At 38.1% G+C, this 20,470-nt stretch overlaps 2 protein-coding genes across 11 annotated transcripts in view; both read left to right on the top strand.

The window, feature by feature from the left end:
• Window positions 1-431: 431 nt before the first annotated feature.
• Window positions 432-6,063, top strand: LOC139954658 (sodium-coupled monocarboxylate transporter 1-like). Of its 6 annotated transcripts, XM_071954563.1 has the most exons (4): window positions 432-685; window positions 2,694-2,727; window positions 2,885-3,569; window positions 4,284-6,063. In XM_071954563.1, exons 3-4 carry the CDS (start codon window positions 2,988-2,990, stop codon window positions 5,673-5,675), a joined length of 1,974 nt encoding a protein of 657 aa, XP_071810664.1. In that variant the 5' UTR covers window positions 432-685; window positions 2,694-2,727; window positions 2,885-2,987; the 3' UTR covers window positions 5,676-6,063. The 6 variants fall into 6 exon arrangements, with proteins under 6 accessions (XP_071810664.1, XP_071810666.1, XP_071810665.1 ...); XM_071954565.1 differs by lacking the exon at window positions 2,694-2,727 and having other exon boundaries at window positions 432-628; XM_071954564.1 differs by lacking the exon at window positions 2,694-2,727 and having other exon boundaries at window positions 432-702.
• A 7,827-nt stretch (window positions 6,064-13,890) lies between these two features.
• The window catches only part of LOC139954657 (hyalin-like), a 33,369-nt gene continuing 26,789 nt past the window's right edge, over window positions 13,891-20,470 (top strand). For all 5 annotated transcript variants that reach the window (XR_011788156.1, XR_011788154.1, XR_011788153.1 and 2 more), the window contains exons 1-3: window positions 13,891-14,170; window positions 15,968-16,213; window positions 18,019-18,255. Coding sequence is in view for 1 of the 5 variants with exons in the window: in XM_071954559.1 (XP_071810660.1) it covers window positions 14,113-14,170; window positions 15,968-16,213; window positions 18,019-18,255 (541 nt within the window). In the remaining 4 variants the exon portion in view is untranslated. The remainder of the gene's footprint in view (window positions 14,171-15,967; window positions 16,214-18,018; window positions 18,256-20,470) is intronic.

The raw sequence follows: 20,470 nt of genomic DNA, 5'->3' as shown, positions 1-20,470 counted from the left end.
TAAAATTGATCTGCACTGAATAAAAAGAGGGCTATATTGTTTCTAAGTATTATTTGTTTTACTTTTATAAAATAGCTTTATAGTGTAGGTTACTAGATCACATATTTTAAATCTATTTAAATGTTTTTAAATACCATTTAAATCTTTTCCTATAATTAAGTACTGTGTCCCTACACATCACTCACAATAGTGAGACGTTTATATGGCATTTGTGCTATCGGCTATACACCCGTCTAAACAATAATGAAATACCCATTAATAGCCATTGGTTAAACATTGGTTAAGTGCTGCAATCATGTATATAGTGACTGTTATATGGTCCTCTATCATGGTAAAATACGAGCCGCAAAAGATAAACACTCCTGAAACAGTGACTGGCAGACGATAAAAACTAAATCTTCAAGAATAATAAACAAACATACTCACAGGACGAACTTTGTTCCCTGCAGGTATATCGATTCAATTCCAAAGTTAGCAATAAAACCGATTGCAATCTTTATTCTGAAGATAATATTGGTTACAAACCTCGCGGTGCATATTTATTGCGTATGGGGTCTATGGAAGAATCTGTGGTACATATGAACTTCTCGTATATTGTAACATACAGATAAACTGTACTAGTATCGTTGTGAGTAGGTTTCATGTGTGATTTGACCATTCTCAGCTATTCTTTGCAGGCAGCTAGGTGAGTAAGCTATACATGTAAGTGAAGCCTATATGGAGGAGGGGAGGGGGACGGGAGAGGGGAGGGTAGAGGGGGCAACGAACTGCTAGTGTGAGTATGAGCTTGAATAAATGTTATTAATATTCCACGTACGTGGTATAGAACGGTTTTTTTTTTTCTAGGTCCCTGCGTCGAGGAGTGTGTAGAGGGGGGGGGGGGGGGGGGTTGGGGGTGGATGGCGGTCAGGTCCGTTTGTTTTGTGTGAATATTTAAGTGGGTGTGGGTCTTTACTTTTAAGTTTGTGCTGCCTTTTTCTTTATCTCTCTCTCCACCCTCTCTCTCCACCCACCTCTCTCTCCTGGCACCTCTCTCTATTCTATTATATTCTATTCCATTCTATTACTTCTATTCCATTCTATTACTTCTATTCCATTCCATTCTATTCCATTCCATTCTATCCTATCCTATCCTATTCTATTCTATTCTATCCTATTCTATTCTATTCTATTCTATTCTATCCTATCCTATTCCATTCTATCCTATTCTAATCTATTCTATTCTAATCTTTTCTATTCCATTCTATTCCATTCTATCCTATCCTATTCCATTCCATTCTATTCTATTCTATTCTAATCTTTTCTATTCTATTCTATTCTCAATCGTACTATGACTATTAATTAGGTCGGTATTTGGTCTAAACACAAGATTGCACTGAAAACTATTTTTTTTTTCTTAACTGTTGTGTGACCCACCTCTGTACCCGAGCCTGCAAGCCTTAATAAACATGGCGTTGATCAGTGAGTCCAAGATTTTTTTTTTTAAAAAGTGACATCTGAAACATATACAAACATTTCAGATGTTTTCCTTGGTTTGCATATTCATAACTATGGCAGACGAAAAAGTTCTTCCCCCAAGGCATAGAAAGTCACATACCTCGAAATTTACAACAACAAAACTCACAATATTTGGTAACTAATATATTAATAAACTCTTCAATTTTCTACATTTACATATTCCTGACAGCTAATTATTTCCAAACGATCTCCAATAACTACACAAAACACTGTATTTTCACCATTTCCTTCTCGGTGCTTCATTTCCTGCTGGCTGCACAACAACAACAACAGCAATAACGAATAGATATAAGGTGATTATGCCGATTGTAATTCTATCAAAGATTCTCTTTGTTTTTTGTTTGTTTTTGTTTTTTGTGGAGGGTTGTTAAATGTTATTTTGATTAAGGGCGTGCGTAGCTAATTAATATTTAACAAGGTTGACCACGGCCGTCAATCACTGAGCTAGCTGTGCGTATATTAACGCCTTTCTTTTTAAAAAAAGATTATAAGAATATGCTTCTAATTATATCTATAATTGTGACACATTACATTACGATATTACCATACAACGCTCCATTTTGTTTCTCTCAGGAAAATACATTTTCTTTTCTTTTCTTTTCTTTTCTTTTCTTTTCTTTTCTTTTCTTTTCTTTTCTTTTCTTTTCTTTTCTTTTCTTTTCTTTTCTTTTCTTTTCTTTTCTTTTCTTTTCTTTTCTTTTCGTCTCGTCTCGTCTCGTCTCGTCTCGTCTCGTCTCGTCTCGTCTCTTCTCTTCTTGTCTTGTCTTGTCTTGTCTTTTCTTTTCTTTTCTTTACTTGTCTTTTCTTGTCTTTTCTTGTCTTGTGTTGTCTTGTCTTTTCTTGTCTTGTCTTTTCTTTTCTTTTCTTGTCTTTTCATGTCTTGTCTTGTCTTGTATTTTCTTTTCTTTTCTTGTCTTGTGTTGTCTTGTCTTTTCTTGTCTTTTCTTTTCTTTTCTTGTCTTGTCTTGTCTTTTCTTTTCTTGTCTTTTCATGTCTTGTCTTGTCTTGTATTTTCTTTTCTTTTCTTTTCTTGTCTTGTCTTTTCTTTTCTTTTCTTTTCTATTCTTCTCTTCTCTTGTCTTGTCTTGTCTGTCTTTTCTTGTCTTTTCTTGCACTGAAAAATATCTGTCTTTTTATTAACGTTCAAATCTGGTTTTGTCTTTCATTTTCTCCAGCGTCTTCGTTACGATGTCAGCAATAAAATCTAAAGTTCGTCATCAACTTTTGTCCTTTTTGGCTTTCCATAGCAACTTCGATCTACCGATGAAAGTATCCCCGCCGTTAAATAACCTATACGTAAGTCAAACACATGAGTTCAAAGTCACAAATGTGTTTATTTATTTATTTATGTTTGTTTAACCAACAGATGCTGCATACAAAATGATGTTGAATAGCATGCAACGTGTTTAACCGTACATAACAGTTCAAGGAAGAATCTATAGTAGCTTGCCTTTCATGTATATCTAACCATGCCGTCACCGTCGGACACTGACCCCTTGACCTTTGGGGCGTTTGACTATTGCATATTCATCGGTCTGCTCTCCATACATGCATTACTGGGGATCTATCACGCCCTACGGAGGGACCGCTACAAGACCGCGAGGGAGTTCCTGTTGGAGAATCGGTCCATTAACCCGATACCAGTGGCTCTATCGGTACTGGTCAGCACTATGACCTCAATAACCTATCTCGGTGTTCCAGCTGAAACTTACATTTATGGACCAACTTTTTGGCTGATGGCCCTCAACAAACCCTTGGTCGCTTTGATCGTGGCCAGGACATTCGTGCCCATCTTCTATCGATTAAAAGTGACCACTATTTATGAATATTTGGAACTAAGATTTGGTAAACTTATGAGTATTTGTGGCGCCACTCTGAACTTTCTGTTTATTTTACTTTGTACTGGAATACTCGTTTACGCCCCTGCTCTGGCGTTGACTACCGTGACAGGAATCAAGTTAAGCTATTCTGTTGCTTTTGTCGGGGTTACTTGTTCGTTCTACACAACTCTGGGTGGAGCCAAGGCTGTCATGTGGACAAACGTATTTCAGGTAAATCTTATCATGTTTACACCTTATTTTTATTAATCCGAAAAAACGAAGACACTGAAAATTTAATCTGAATCGATATTTATTTAAATATATATATATATATATATATATATATATATATATATATATATATATATATATATATGTATGTATATATATATATATATATATATTGATATTCACAAGCAGAGATATTCAATGTTTGTTTGTTTTTCAATTACATGCAAAAGGATATTCAGTTTGAATTAAAACGTTGTGAGACACCAAGCTATCTCTCTATAAGGAAAGACCGGCATTGAGAGTATTGTCAACTGTTATGGGGAGAAGTTTGGTGAGAAGGAGGAAATTCTGGTAAAAACGGCCAATTCCACGAATAGTTTCACATGGCATATTACCCTTAGTGGGTCATTTCCAAAATCGAAGAGACGACCTCTTTTGCTCTAAAAGAATGTTTATCAAAACGGGACTGATATTGTTTATCTTTTCTAAGCAATTACTAATTCTTGGTCCCTATATAATTGCGCCCAGACCCATGAACTAAACTCCCCATCTGTTCCCGCCCTCTAATTAACACGACATATTACAATATTATTGATTCTTTATGACGAGTTCTGGGTTAATATCGAGTTCTTATAGTTTTATGGAGATCATTTGTTTTACTATCGATTATATTTAGGTTGAAATTATTTTCTTTTTTTTTCTTTCATTTCTCAGACAATGATCATGTTAACTGCGTTTACTTCGACTCTCACTGTTGGAGCTGTCATGGTGGGCGGAATTGACGCAATTCGTGACGTCATGAACACACATATAATTAGGCTCAGTAATTTTAGTCCAAACCCAACGGTAAGGATATCGTTTTGGTCATGCTTTATCGGTGGCACGTTCATCGGACTATCAGCTGTGGCCTCAAACCAACAGATGATTCAACGTTTTCTTACCTGTAAGACAGAACGACAGGCGAAGAATGCCGTGTGGTTAGGCTTCTTATGTATCGCGGTAGTCGACGTCATAGCTGTAGGTACTGGTGTAGTGATGTATGTATACTACCAAGGCTGTGACCCTTACACCAGCGGGAAGGTCGCCAGTCCGGATCAACTGATGCCGTACTTTACCGTCGATTTATTCTCCGAGGTCTACGGACTGTCCGGGTTGTTGGTATTCTCTGTGTTCAGTGCGTCCCTATCGGCGGTATCGTCACAATTGAACAGTCTAGCTAATATGACCGGATATGGAGTGGTCAAACAGATCTGGCCAAAGATCGGGCCAGTTTCGTACGCTGTCACTATTAAAGTATTTGTCATAATATATGGATGTTGTGCTATCGGTATTGCGTTCGTCGCAGCTTGTTCTAAGAGTCTGCTCCAAATGACCTTTAGCGTGATAGGAATCACCACTGGGCCTTTACTCGGAGTCCTATCGCTTGGAATACTTTATCCCCATGGCAACAGTAAAGGCGCAATCAGTGGTATCATCGTGTCGGTACTGTTTGGTCTTTGGCTTCAGATAGGGGCGCTTGTTTATCCACCTGATCAATACCAACTGCCTCTATCAACAGACATGTGTGACGTCATAGATATCAACGGTACTGCGCAGTCTCATTCAATGGAAAGATTCACGTCTGCGACGAAAAGCGCGGGAAACGTATCACAACTCTTTATAGGAGGTATAAATCATACTGACGGAGATGAATATGTGAGCTATTCCATAATGCTAAGGGAAAATGTCGCAATGACTACGACGGATGTTAGTCATGATCAAATCGGCCGAGATTATCCGCCCTTTGCTTTATTTTACTCGATTTCGTATCTCTATTATGGTTTTCTTACATGGTGTTTAGCATTTTCCGTAGGTGTTCTCGTTAGTCATTTGCATAAATCGGAAGCTTTTGAGCCAATCGACTCTACCTTGGTCGCTACCGTATCTGACACTTATTTATGTTGCATAACTGATGGACAGACACAAAATCCAGAGACTGAATCTAGTAATGAAGTCAAAAATTACAAGTTTCCAGGGCTAAGACTAAAATCTCGGCGCTTGCCGGCAGAGAATAAACATATGATACACGAAATTGAGCCTTTGAATGAGAACGAAACGGAGGTATGAGTAATGCAAATATTGGGTAAAAATCACATCATGTTACGACTTAGCTGAAAAAGTTTTTTCTGCAACCGTGACGTCATTATAAATATGCTTTTAATAAATATGTAAAAGCAACGACAGGAGGGCTAACATATCCGTTCAAATTAAAATGTTACTTCAGATGGTGTACTTCGTTAGCGATGAATATTATTACATAGTTGTCTGATGCTAGAACAAGGCAACATATGTCACCAATACAGGTGAGGCAATGTCCAATGCAAGTTGCAAAGGCCTGCAGTGGAATATGTATGTAAGTATGTTTGTATTTTAGATCATCCTGCAAGCAGGAATTCGCGAAGAAGCCATCATTGGCTTATTAAAGCCGCAAGCTGACCGAAGTCAGTCTCTTAGATTCATATGTAAACGTCCATGATTACTTATTACCAATTTTCAACTGTGTAACTGGACGACATACATTAATCTTGGAGTGACTCGAACTCGGGACCTTATGATTGAAAGGCACCGGCGTTAACCACTGAGCTAACACTACTAAAAATAGACCTTCCTTACTGGTTTCAATCTTCTGGACATACAATTAGCCTCCATAGCCTATTTGTGGGAGGGGTTCAGGTCCAGGTCCCGGTCCCGGTCCCGGTCCCGATCCCGGTCCCGATCCCGGTGGAGGCTGGAAGCTTTTTTCACTCTCCTGGACTTTTACTTTAACTTATTACCTTTTCATACCACCAAAGTTTGCGCCCCTCTTATAGGAATACCTTCCTGCCAAAGTACTCGAGTAATGTGGTGGCGCTCTACAAGAAAGCGACGGCGGACAATATAAACAGCATACCATCTGAGCAAAGCGGTAATATTTCAACCGCCTAAAGTACGGTAGTTATTTCGGGCAGGGACATTTATGATGGGGAGGGGAGGGGAGGGATGGGGACAAATGATAAATTGATAAATTCCACGATCGAATTTAGCGAGGCTATAAACCTTTACAAAGGGACCAGAAGCGGATCCAGATATATATGTTGTTTTTTTTTTTTTTTTTTTTTTTGTAAAGGAGGCGTGTAATCCTAGAAATATTGAGATTGTATAATAAGTCTATAATTAGATACAAACGCACTGTTGTGCTAATAAATACATTTCAAAGTTGTTTTATAAAATTGAAGAGAGGAATGCACACACCATGATTCGCTTTTGATGGTATCCTGGGCCCAGAAGATTGGTCTAACCCAGTCCTTGACTGAACGCCATAGACAACACAGAATGACGATGAAGGTGGGGACTTCCCCACATGTCTTTGTGCGCACGCCTCTGTATAGCACCCGTTTAGCATTACTAGGGCATCTTACTAATGTACATTTCACATAAACTGTTACCCCGGCTATACTGTAGTACAATAAATGCGACAGTGACACCTACCAGTGACCGATGGGTAATTCATCACCCGGTAAAGTTAAAAGTTGCCGGAATTCAGACAGCTTCCAAAGCTGTAAAGCCAATGGCTGCAGCAGGCAGCTTTTCTTATACCCACGAATGCTAGTGTATAGGGGCGGTATACACTGATCCCGAAGGCTTCTTGGTAGGCAAGGAACCGAGAACCATTGACGCACACACTACCCTGTAACACTAGGATCATGGGCCATGATCCTAGTGTTACATGGGTAGTGTGTGTATTCATGGGTAAAAAGATAGACTTGGTTCTTTATTTTTCCCGTTTGCTCCATTATATTAACTCCTGTACTGTATACATATCGACCTCTTCCAAAGTTGTAGAAAGAGATTTATATACGGATAAATCACAAGTGTTTCGTTTTATGTTTTCGTTTTGTTCGAACCTTATGAAGCTTAAATTTAAGATATAATCTCATTTTCTGATCAGCTACGAAAAATTGACTGAATCGTTATGGGACAATGTTACCACGATTAACTCAAAGTGTTATTTAAAGGTTTGAAGTGAGGTCGTTTCATAAAAGCAATACAACTTTCCTTATCCCGGAATTATATGAACTTTCTCTTCTTTTTCCACCTTTTCTCCTTTCTATCGAAATTAATAAGACAAAATACAGGAAGAAAGAAATGTCCAAATATAGGTCTAAAAAAGAGAAAAAGAAGCTGTGGATATAAGAGTCGAATGTATTAGGTTAGTTGTATGTTTTCTGTATCGCCATACTTGTACATTGTATAGGCTATAGCATCTTGGTTTTCAATGGACAGACTCATAGCTAGTTTTATGAGGGCGGCATATACTAATTAGTTAATAAGTTTTTTTTAATGTCGTTAGAGGGAATTCATAGCTGTATGTTTATTGTTTAATCGATGACTCACTGTAAGAATCTACGGAATTGACAGGCTTTGTGCTTAAATGGTGTGAAGACTCGCCCAAAAGAAACGTCTAATGCCGGTAATCTGACCTAATTTCGAATGAGGTGTAACAGAAGAGTTAGACACCGCCATCGCACCCAGAAAATACACACACAGCTTGCTACCGTCGGTAATTAGACACAAGTGTACAGTCAATACATACAGCTACGGTCAATACCCACAGCACAGTGTACATAGCAGCGATGGACATCTCGGGTCTAGATAAAAGATAACAAGGTATCACGTTTCATTACTATCTGCACTTTGTAGCGACACGAACTAAACGTCACTTGCAAGCAACAGAAAGTTAACTTTTTCAGATGGCCGCACGCGGTTTGTGGCGAGTCTTCGATGCCTTTAAACTGGTGTGTGTATGTTTCAACGAGGTATAATGTTTTATGTGCTTCCCCAATATGTTCTTCTCAATTGCACTATAAGGTACATGAGACTGATGAGTTGTTTGCGCTGTTTTGGGAGTCCCACAATTGACGGAGGGAGGTATTCAACAGTACACGTTATAGCTGTGTGAATGGCAGTAAAACAAAACGTTGGTCAAAATGAAAATGTCCCCACTATCGTTCAATTCTGCATAAAAGCAGTCCCTAACCTGATATGATAATTAAAGGGGGACATGATGATAACAGTCATCATTGGCTTATATGGAATAATGACAGAGACCTCAGTTACTGAAAAACCACTGCAACAAGCAGCAAAAAATCTTTCTCCGGCTTAGGAGATATACTACGTGAAAAGTTCGGTTCTGGTCGTTGTCCTTTTGTAAATCTGTGATACCATAGGTGCCACTAGGTTCTGAAACATTTAACTATCTCTTTGGGTTGTTTGTTGTTTGTTTTTTCTTTCTTTCTTTGTTTCTTTTCATATTTTAAAGGTATAATATTGAAATTGTAACCAATGTATTTACTATGATATGTTATGAGGATCAATATTTGAGGTTTGCCATTTGCAAAGGCCCATCTCCATGACAGAAGAGAAATGTTTTGAATATTCAAAGACAAACATAAAACAATTTACAGCACCTGTGGCTCGATGACGTCATATTTAGACTTGGTCAAGTCTTCAACTTTGTGCGTGAAGGAAAGTTAAATTCGTGATATCAATCAAGTTGATTGCCACAATCCATTATTATTTTACATTTTGAACAATATAGGATAAATATAGATGGTATCAAATACAGTAAATATAGAGTATAGAAATAATATATGTGAGATGGAAGTAGAGGACCCAGAAAAAAATGGATACTTTTTATGGTCTGTTCCTTTCTAACATAGATAGTACAATGCACAACATCCACCCTACCACCTCCCCACCTTCTTCCCCCTCCACCACCCCCCCCCCCAATGAAATAAGTTTTTCGTACATATTTGGGAAGTTTTTCCATGACTGTACAGTTATCGCTATCACATAGGCCAAGGTGAGTGGTTGGTTTTATGTGGTCCTTTAAGTTAACACATGTGAAACAACCGTACCTATTAAAGGACAGCTCCAGTAGGGTTTTCGTTACATGTAAAAGAGGAATACGATTTAATCACTCTGGTGAAACTTTCCATACAATTCCTTTATGCAGTGGCTTAGCCAGAAGGGGGCCAGGGGGGCAATGCCCCAAATTTGCTTTGTGCTACAGTTTTGCCCCCCCCCCCCCCACCCCACATAAAATCCAGTGATGTATTCAAAATACTTCTTTTTTTTTACATTGTTTCGAGTTCTGATCACAAGTATTCATACATCAGTATTCATATCAACTGGCCGGTTGTATGACCATTACAAACTAGCGTTAGCAACCCATGTGCATTTTCAGCGACCAATGATGCCACTCGTGGAGAATTTTCACTGCACGTATAGGCCTAGTGAAAACTTGTTTGTGTGGAAATCTGGGCATGTAGTGAATTAGAGTAACTAATTTATTCATTGTATCCTTTTCATAATGTGCGGGATTATTTATTCATTTACACACGCTGCATTACTGTTATTTGTTTAACCACGGCGACTGTGCAACAGAGGTAAAATAAATTAATGCATATATTTCTTGGTGATTCCTATCATCAACCAACACGGGGTTTTCCCCCCTTAAGAAAAATCTTACCCCCCTAACAATAGAATGCTGGCTACGCCTCTGCCTTTATGTCGTATATCATGTGTACCTAAATTGAACTTTGGAAGCAAGCAAGTGTGATGTCGTAGATACACAACTATACAAAAGTGCGTTTGTTGCCTATTCAGAATTTGAAATTCAACTCATTATGTGCAATTGGATGAGAACAGAATGTACATAGACTAATGACCATTTTTGATTGAATATGCTTAACAACCCAGGCTTGTAGTCTACATATTGGAAACCTACTGTACCTAATAGAAGATCAAAACTTTAGACGTAATCAAATAACAAACCACACCTATAAATGAAATTTTAAAAAAACTACGAAACCAAATGAAGAGATTTGTAGACGGTAAGAGGAACGTTTTGCGACCATTACTGATCTCCTCGAGAGTTCTACATTCTTATTCATTCTGAAGGGAGGTGTGACAATCTGTACATGGTGAGTGATCACGATTTGTTGAGACCATACTGTACATTAGTACATATATAAGGTCAACTACATTGAAACTCATAAAAAAAAAATATGATGAGTTGCACGAAACATTTGGGATAGAACGCTGCTGTACCGATTGCTGGATTCAGGCATGCGTAATGACGTCATGGCTACGTTTATGGCTGGCCGTGTGGGCCATAAAGTATTGACTTCTATGAGATATGAGCTCTTCATCGAAAATCGAGAGATACGCCATGGAATTCACATTCATTACGCGCAGAGACTTCTCTGCACGTATAGACTATGTATAAACCCAAATGTATACTCTTTACGAATTTTTCAAAATATAATCAAGGGGAAAGAAGAACAAAAATGAAAGAGCACAGTTTAGCACAGTCTAAAAATATATGTCAAGCCTATCGATGAATAAATATCTGGCCAATTATTCTGGCCTGTGATTACAAAATTTACAACAACAACAACAACAACAAAAAAAAATCTGCATTTTATCTAACCACCATGGAATAAATACGATCTTCTTAACTATATATGGTAGATAAGGGATTTCACAGTATAGGTGGTATCTTTCAGCCGCATCCGTTGGTGTCCCAAACTCGTAAATATAGAATCAATAGAGGCAGAGCTAGGGTTAATTACTTTGCCACAAAACATTAGAGAGGAGTCAGTCGGCGAAGGGTCCAGGTCCACAGAGTCATCGTCGTCTAGGTCAAGTCTTGTAAAACGAATCGTTTCCCTCTCCGCCCATTGTCATTTCGTTTGACTCGGGGTTTTTTTGGTTCTGAAGAAAGCGACTGCAAAGAAGACTAGTACGAATGATCTGGCTATAGGACTCGAATCTGCCATCCTTATATCGCAAAGACAATGCCTTATATCCCTTTCACCGTTACGTTCCTTAAAATCATTTTGAGCCTAGAAGAGTCAGAGTATTCATAGTGACCTGATGAAACCTTATGGGCCTGTTAAAAACTTACTTATTAACTCTAGGTTTGTTTGGTGTTTTTCCTTGTCGGTGCCTTATTGGGCTCTATTTTTTTTCTTTTCATTTTTTTTTTGGGTGGGGGAGGAATATTTTAGGATTTTTCTTACCCGTTCTTAGTTGCATAGATTGCTCAATTAGTTAAAATATTAATAAATTTGAGGATTTATGAAGCACAGACATATCCACCGATAACGATGCCCAAGGCGCATCGCAATTATATTACCCTGGTCAACGATAAGCTGTTAAACATAGCGACAATCCCTCCACATGGCTGCAGCTAAACAGCGCCCAGCTAACAATTTTATCTCCCTGGTGAAATGCTTTGAAATGTTTTTATGAAGACGGAATGTGCTATGGAAAGGAAGTCACGACGGTTAACCGACTTATGAGTTCAGATATTAATAGACGTTGTCGCTACGCATCGATTGACTTTTACCCCCCCCCCCCTCCCACCCCTCCCTTTTAGACTAAGGCTATAGCTGTTTCACAAGCTTTTCTTATTTTTCTTTTTGTCACGCCTGATTTCATTTAAATAAACCAGTCTAATTATATAGATTTACCAGCTGATTGTATAGTTAAGCATTTTTTGGGGGGGGGTCGTTAGAACACACAAAGAATTTTTTCGTAAAATACCCGTATGAATGAACATACATAAAACAATTTGATATTAATACCATATTTAGCTCAATGGTATAACTAAATTAGCGACGAAATTGTTGGGCGTTGATTAAAGATACCGTGACTATACAAAGGTAACGGTTTACTGTGTGTAATATACAAGTGCCACCAATTAGATTGGAAACGTGTTTTCTGTTGGCCAACCCGATACACATAGAAGACTGTAATTACTATAAATCTGAAAGTTTTGTAGCACAGTAAAAACTAGATTGTGCTATAAATCGGTAGCATGTGCTATTAGGATTACAGTAAGAACTAAGAAGGATGTGTGTAATCCCAACAAATCCAGTGTGATGCGTTAGCTGGGATTACACATATCCTCAGTTCTCACTGTAATTCTTATAGCTTATGCTACCGATTTATCATATTTATCAGCACGATCCAGTTGTTACTGTGGTACCAAACTCTAAGATTTATAGCAGTTACTGTAATGTCTGTGTGAAGCGGTTGGTTGGCCGCGTGTGGCATATAAACGATTTAGGAACAAAAGTAATTTTAATGTCTGTAGACCGTTAGAAAACACTATACAATCAGTCCAAAGGGTAAATCCCCCCCCCCCCCAAAAAAAAAAATAGGGACAATTGTCGTGTTATGAAATAAGGGACACTTTGGAATTTGTTTTAATTGTTTTACAAAACTGGGGGTACATGTCAATCTGAACCAATGCACCCTCCCCTCCTCCACCCCAGCTACATTGATCCCGTGTTCTAATTAAATGTGAACATTATTAGATGATTTAATTAATTATAAGGAGTTTTAAAACGTTAATAACCTCCTTCCCTTTCAGCACGATATCGCGGAATTTGAATTTTTTATTTTTATATATATATTTTCTTGTTTTCATTTTGTCCATTTATAACCGATCGTGACTGCCTATATACGATATTAAATACCCCTCCAAAGAGAACACTGACGGGATATGTTGACAACTGGAAAACATCTACAAACTACTACGACCCGGAAAGAAAATATTAGCCTGGCAAAAGAACGGGTATAGTATTTCAAACTGTTGATCGGACCCCGTATACAGAAGGATTAAAATGGACAAATAAAATGTCTCGATTAGAAAATTGGTTTCAAGGATGAAAGTTGCTTCAAAATATTGTGATTATTATGTTAATATCGTTATGCGTGATTACTGATTGGTATATACTCCTCTGATCAGATCTTGAGAATAAAAAATCCCCAGAAGTTGATTTTGTTTGGTATATATGAAAGACCGGTCTCTCTATATCTTTACACTTTGGAATTCTTCCAATCGAGAATAAACACAAAAGATTAGAAGGAAATTGAGTTGGTCTTCTGCGGTTTTTCGAGACAATTTCTCTATGTATATACATGGGCGTGTATTGGTGTACTGGTAACCGCATAGCACCCGATGGTATAACCTATTAGGTATATCACAATGAATGCAGGACACCAACTTTACATCAACCCACCAGTTTCATGTGTATGTAAAGCGTTTTAAGGTGTTCTAAGTCAGTGATCAGTAATACACATGTATATAGTATGCGTCATATGGGGTTACAACGGGTGCACGCCTCACCGATTCCTTTCATCGTAAAATGGATTCGCTGAACCAAATCGAGTAACTGCCTTCCTTTGTGTAACTTTATTCCACCCAAAATTACACTGTTTAATTTTTCATATTCTTAATCGTGTCGTGTCGTGTGAGTCTGCATATGTATAATAAGTGTGTGTGTGTACGTGTTTTTTGCATTCGCAACAAATCGCATAGTGCATAGAGCTAGCATTATTTTCAGTATAAGGAAAAACTTATTTCGTGTTATTTCGGAATCGTTGTCTTTCTACTCCCGTTTAATGTTGTTTTTTGTTGGAAAGATATCTCTGAGAATATCTACCGGCCATGAAATGGAAAAACTCACTGCTGATGGTATGCGTTGGTATTTTTGCTAACATTAAAGGTAAAAACATCTCCTATTTTCACTTTGTTTGTCTATATTTTTTGAAGTCGAAATACAATCTGAGTTCATTGTTGGTTAGAACAGAGACATGTTAAGTTATAGTATCGGCAAGGCAAGCAGTGATTAATACTATGCATTATATATATATATATATATATATATATATATATATATATATATATATATATATATATATATATATATATATATATATATATATATTTATATATATATATATATATATATATATATGTGTGTGTGTGTGTGTGTGTATATATATATATATATATATATATATATATGTGTGTGTGTGTGTGTGTGTATATATATATATATATATATATATATATATATACGTATGGTTTGTTGGCGTCTATCTCAGCGCAGAGTGCTCTATGTCCGGTGGACAGAGGGAAGTATGGGTGAGAAATAGTTGAGACTAGTGGAACATTAGTAGTTGTTACTAAGAGTTTCACACGTTGCGCGATCATCGGACAACTCGTTGTCCGATGATCCCTCAAAAATTAGGGGGTTTTTTTCTTCTTTATTCTTGAGAACTTTAAAAAAAAAAACTAATACACCTATTCACAAAATTCCCATTGTCATATGATACTAAATTAAGGCTAATGGTATGAGAGCAATTAACACTGTTGAATTAACGTTATTGTCTATTGAGAGCGTTCTGGCCTGCAGTTAATAAGTTTACCTATGATGTAGAATGAGGAAGAAACTGTCGTTAAAGAGTTTTTAATCCCTTAGTTTGTTAGTCGGCTGCATGAGATCACTTTTACTTCATTGGTAATTCTACACCACCCTAAGATCGCTTCATGTTTTATTTGTTTCCATTTCCGCCTGTTCTTAGCCCCCTTCCTCCCTCCCTCCCTCCCGCCCTCCCTCCCCCCTCCCTCCCTCCACCCACCTATCTCTCTCTGTCTCGTGCTGATTTCTTATTATTTCGTGTCTTCCTTGATAACAGGAATCATTCTTCGTTAAGATTTCTTTAACATCCTGATCTTATTTTGAATCTCATGTGTTTCCTGTAAGAAATCGATTCAACTTATAAACCTCATATCCAACTTAAAGGATTAGTTTAGGTGTCATACATGTTTATCTGATATGAAAGAAGACAATAAAAGAAACACAATGATGAAGAAACTGTTTAAATATCTTCTTCCTTCATGGAGATATTCAAGTTTAAAGTTCTATCTGATTGTGAAGAAACTGCTGAAATCAGACTAGCTGTGATGTCACATCTTCACATTTTTTAAAAGTCTTTTTATTTTATTAAAATGTTTTGTGAGATTTTATGACTTACAACCAAAAGATCTGTGGATCTCATATTTGTCAAGGAAAGTATCAGAAATTTAACATCTGAAAAATTTTTGATTAGATTTTTTTAGATTTGTGAAAAAAAAATGTAATTAATTTTTATTGAAATATATTCACACACACATGTTAAGAAAGTGAGGATGTGACATCATACCCTCACAGTTAGTCTTTCTACACCAGTCATTTTCAAAGAAATTTTTATATCTTCAAAGTGTGATATTTCCTAAACAGAGCATGCTATATTGGTAGTTTCTTCACTGTTCTGTTTGTCTTTTTGAGCTCTTTCATACAAGATAGACATGTCAGACACCTGAACCAACCCTTCAACAAGATCAAAGTGAAAACTTTTATTGAAAAAGTTTCGCTCAACCAATCTACCTGAATAGATTAAGACAATCATTTAATACACTTCTCCATTTTCTTTTCGTCTTGTTTTTTCTTGTTTTAATCAATCTATTCTACATACAGTTGGGAATGGACAGGTTTCATGCACGGATCCAGTGGACCAAACAAGAAACACCGATACAGGTGAACCTATTTTTACCTTCAACTGGGATTGGCCGACGGGAATTAACGCTCGTATTGACGACCAGACCAGTGCAAATCTGGATAGAGTTAATAATAATTTTCAATATGACTTCCCTATTGGTACAACGACGGTTTACGCCTTTGATGGTACACAAGTCTCTTGTACTTTTACTGTCTCTGTAAGCGGTGAGTATTATTCCATGTGGTACATTTAATATATAGGCTACATCCATTACGTACGTATTGCACGGTAGGACTTAACCATGTACCGTGGTCTTAAGTCACAGAGTCGTGTAAGGACTTATAGGGTCCTTGATGGGGACTTAAGTGTCCCTCCTGATCCTTTTTTCTACTAAACTAAACTAAACTGGTCGTGTTTATCGTGTTCATTTACGGTGTTCTAACTGTACAATACTGCAGACTATGCTAGCATACAGGACTATAAACATGGCCCAAATAATACGGTTGACACTATGTAGACAGTTGCAGCCTATTGGTGTTCCAATCGATTACCATAGCAACAGTTGTCGTGGAAACGGACTGCGGAGAAACAAACTGCGCGTCATCCGTAGTTCCTCGAAAGTTAGAGTCTCTGCGGGTTTTATTCCCTTCCCCACCCCACCCCCACCCCCACTATCCCCTCCCCCTCCCCCAAAGAAAGGGAGCCTAAAGCAATGTATTGAACATTGCCAAAGGTCATTTGATCAGTGGCCGGGTCAAGAGTTAAACTTGGCGAGAGTTATGATGAAATATATTGCACATGTTTCTTCCAGTACCTTTTCGTTTGTTTGTGTTTTCTGTTAGCTAATTTTAAGGTCACTATTCACACTGTATTCCATACTTCATATAAACAAACACTGATGCATTGACTCACACACACTATACTCCTATAACTGATGTGGTCTCTATTGGGTTTCTTATATAAATTGTTGCGTCTGCGATTTCCCCCCCCCCCCCTCCAAAAAAAAACATAACCGCGGAGATTTGGTTAGCAACGACCAGCTATATCAATCAATCTTTTCGTCATTAAAATTCACGGCCTCTTTTGGCTTCGGTCTAAATACAATTTCACCAAGCTGCTTTCTGGAGGTACAAAATTGTCTGCAAAATTACGGACCTTATTTCTTTTGTTTTTTTCCTTACACATAGTACACACATAGTAAATGACCTTACATTATATATAAATATATATATATATATATATATCTATCTATATATATATATATTTATATATAAATATATATATAAATATATATATATATATATATATATATATATATATTTATATATATATATATATATAAATATGTGTAACGAGGAATTGTTGTCGATTCATCTATCCCTCTACGTGTGAGCTTAGACTATCCTACAGTTCATTTATTAGGCTCGGTTCATGAAAGGACGTGGTGATGAAGGGGAGGGTGGTCGGGGAGTGTTACACCCCTTTCCTCCTGTTCAGTGTCACAGGCAGATCCAACGGATTACAATGCAATCGTGTGTGTTTTTCATATAGGCTTGAAGGAATTCATTCCGTGTTTAAGCATATTTCAAGCCATGAACATTACAAATTATACTTGCAAGTTTAATTTGTGCAACGTCTCATTTGTGTTCTAGAATGTTCATGAGAATACATGACTTGACGTCTTAAAATTTGACTCGGATAGTGAGAATAATTCCAGAACCACCCCCACCCCCCCCCCCTCGCCACCTCTACATGGGGCGACAATGACAAATGGGTCTTACCACTTTACCTGTATCCATCCATTGCTTATTTTCTATTTACATGCTTTATACATTCAAACAATAATATCTGCTATAGTTCCTGGGATACTGAGCTGGCGTTTTCAACCTATAGTGTAGAATAGATTTTTCTCTTTTATTTTAGTGTCCCATTAAATGGATTATATATATAGTTATTTATTTATTTACATATTTCTTTTTTCCTCCCTTGTTCATGTTTTCTTTCTCTTATTTTGGCGGCTGTGCGACAGATGTCGAGGCTCCTAGCATAATTTGCCCATCAGATGTCACGGTCACAGAACCAAACAAGGCTTTCTGGCCTCTGCCCACGGTGATGGATAATTCGAATCAAGTCACCCTGATACAAACCGATGGCGTAACCCAAGACACCATTACAGAAGCAGTAAGGGACACAGGGCCAGTCACGTATAGAGCAGAGGACCCGAGCGGCAACCAAAATTCCTGTACCTTTATGGTCACGGTCTTTAGTAAGATAATTATTTTAAAATTTCCGTTGCTCGTTTTGATAAACAAAACAAAATATGACATCTGAAAACGAGGGGAGGGGGTAACATTTCAGAAATATCTACTATGTTTTCGAAAGGTTAACTTGTGTCTCAAAGAAGAAAAATATAGATCAAAATAAGTTAGCCGAAATTTCACAAATGAAAATCGAAACTTGGAAACAAAACGTCATAATTTTGAGACTATGCGATTTAATTAATTGTAGTAGTAGTAGTAGTAGTAGTAGTAGTAGTAGTAGTAGCAGTAGTAGCAGTAGTAGCAGTAGTAGTAGTAGTAGTAGAAGTAGTAGTAGTAGTAGTAGTAGTAGTAGTAGCAGCAGCAGCAGTAGAAAGAGTAGCAGTAGTAGTACTAGTAAAACCAGGGGCGTAGCCAGGATTTTCAAAGTTGTAGGCAGGACTATCTGAGCGGAGCGCCACCATCGGTTGGCGCGGAGCGTACAAGAAAATTTTTGGTTTTACAAACCCCCCAGATGGCCGGAAACGGCCTTTCCCTAAACCCAAAAACAAACGAGTTAAAATATTACGTAATTCATACTACATAATGTATTTAAAATTAGCAAGGTATACATGTACAGAGTAGTGTTACTTTTCAACTTCTGATACTTGTAGATACAAAGATAGGCCAGAAATGGCTTTGATACAACTATAGCCAGTACTTGTCTTTGATACAACTGTAACTAGTAAATGTTTAAGTTAGCCTAATAAGAGAAGACGAGAGCTATCCGACGATTGCCATCTGATGCAAATTTCTTCAGCACAGCATCAACGCCAATTGCAAAGTCTCTGAGGATATGGCGTAGCCAGGATTTTTTCAGTGGGGGCGCTGGGGGCTTGAACATTTCCTGGGAGGGCGTCTTGTTACTATCTAAGCGGAGCGCCACCATCGGTTGGCGCGCAGCGTATCAATTTCTGTTAGCTAAAGGCCTCCTAGATCGTCGGAAATGACACTACCCAAGCCTTGTAAGTAGGGACGTCAATCCGTTGGAAACGTGGGGGGGGGGGGGGACGTAATTGATTCGAGTATTTCGGCTGCAAGTACTATCTAAGCGGAGCACCACCATCGGTTGGCGCGCAGCGTACCAAGAAAATTTCATATTTCAATATCTGCCAGATCGCTGGAGATGGGACTTGTCAGGCTGGATAGCAGCCATCTAGTTGCGTGATTTCGGGAGAAAAATCTGCAATAAAGTTCATGCGGCCTTAATTTTTGGTGGATTATTTCTGTTTTTAGCGATTCCAATTGACATCAACATTAGAATCCAGTGCAAGTTGACAAATGATGCGGCGAACTGGAAACGCCAGCCCCATTTTGCCCTATGTTTCAGGATGGAATACCCCTCATTTGTTCACACCCATGACAACTAACAATCTGTGAATAAATTTACTTCGAAATGGGCACATTATATTGCACCAAGTCGGTCAAGGAATGACCCCAGGGCCTCATATAGCAGGCCTATAGGAACAATCCCACAAAATGTCCCCGGACTTACTATAGGCGAAGGAAGCTTTCCGCCACGAACTGCATGTGCGACTGGGGTCGAAGGGTCGTTCATGAGTGGTCATCATGGAGATTCGAGACCAGATCAGACCAATGATGTATTTTTCGCACATGTAATGTTTTTTTCGACACCCAAAATCCCAGTGGGAGGGCGACAAGCTTTCATGGGGGCTGTCGCCCCCCCCCCCCCCTTGGTTACGCCACTGGTGGATGTACATGAGTGCCAAACCGCTGAGTCTCTCTTCATTCATTGTAGAACGCATGTATTTTTTTATTATGTGCATTGCTCTGAAAGATCTTTCAGCATTTGCCGAACCTATTGGCATGGTTAATCATGGTTAGTCTTAACTAGATGTTAAAAAACTGACAAGATCGGATCCTATAGTCTTTTTCGGCGGGTAGAGTGTTGAATGAAACGGCACGCGATAGAAATGACAGCCTAGATGACAGAAGAATAGGTCACCTAATTTAGCCATATTCTTGCTACGTTCATTTCATAGTTTTTCCTGTCTAGACTCTTAAACTCGTCCAGCAAGCTTATGGATTTGAATTATGGGTGTTTTAAAAAAAAGATAACTTGGTCATAACTTAGGATATGGATAACTTAGGCCCGGGCCTACAGTGCTACATACTGGCTACGCCCTGTAGGCCCGGGCCTACAGTGCTACATACTGGCTATGC

This window comes from Apostichopus japonicus, chromosome 17, assembly GCF_037975245.1.
Source record: "Apostichopus japonicus isolate 1M-3 chromosome 17, ASM3797524v1, whole genome shotgun sequence".
Classification (NCBI taxonomy): domain Eukaryota; kingdom Metazoa; phylum Echinodermata; class Holothuroidea; order Aspidochirotida; family Stichopodidae; genus Apostichopus; species Apostichopus japonicus.
The sequence above is the reverse complement of the archived record's forward strand: the minus strand, read 5'-3'. Positions and strand labels throughout refer to the sequence as shown.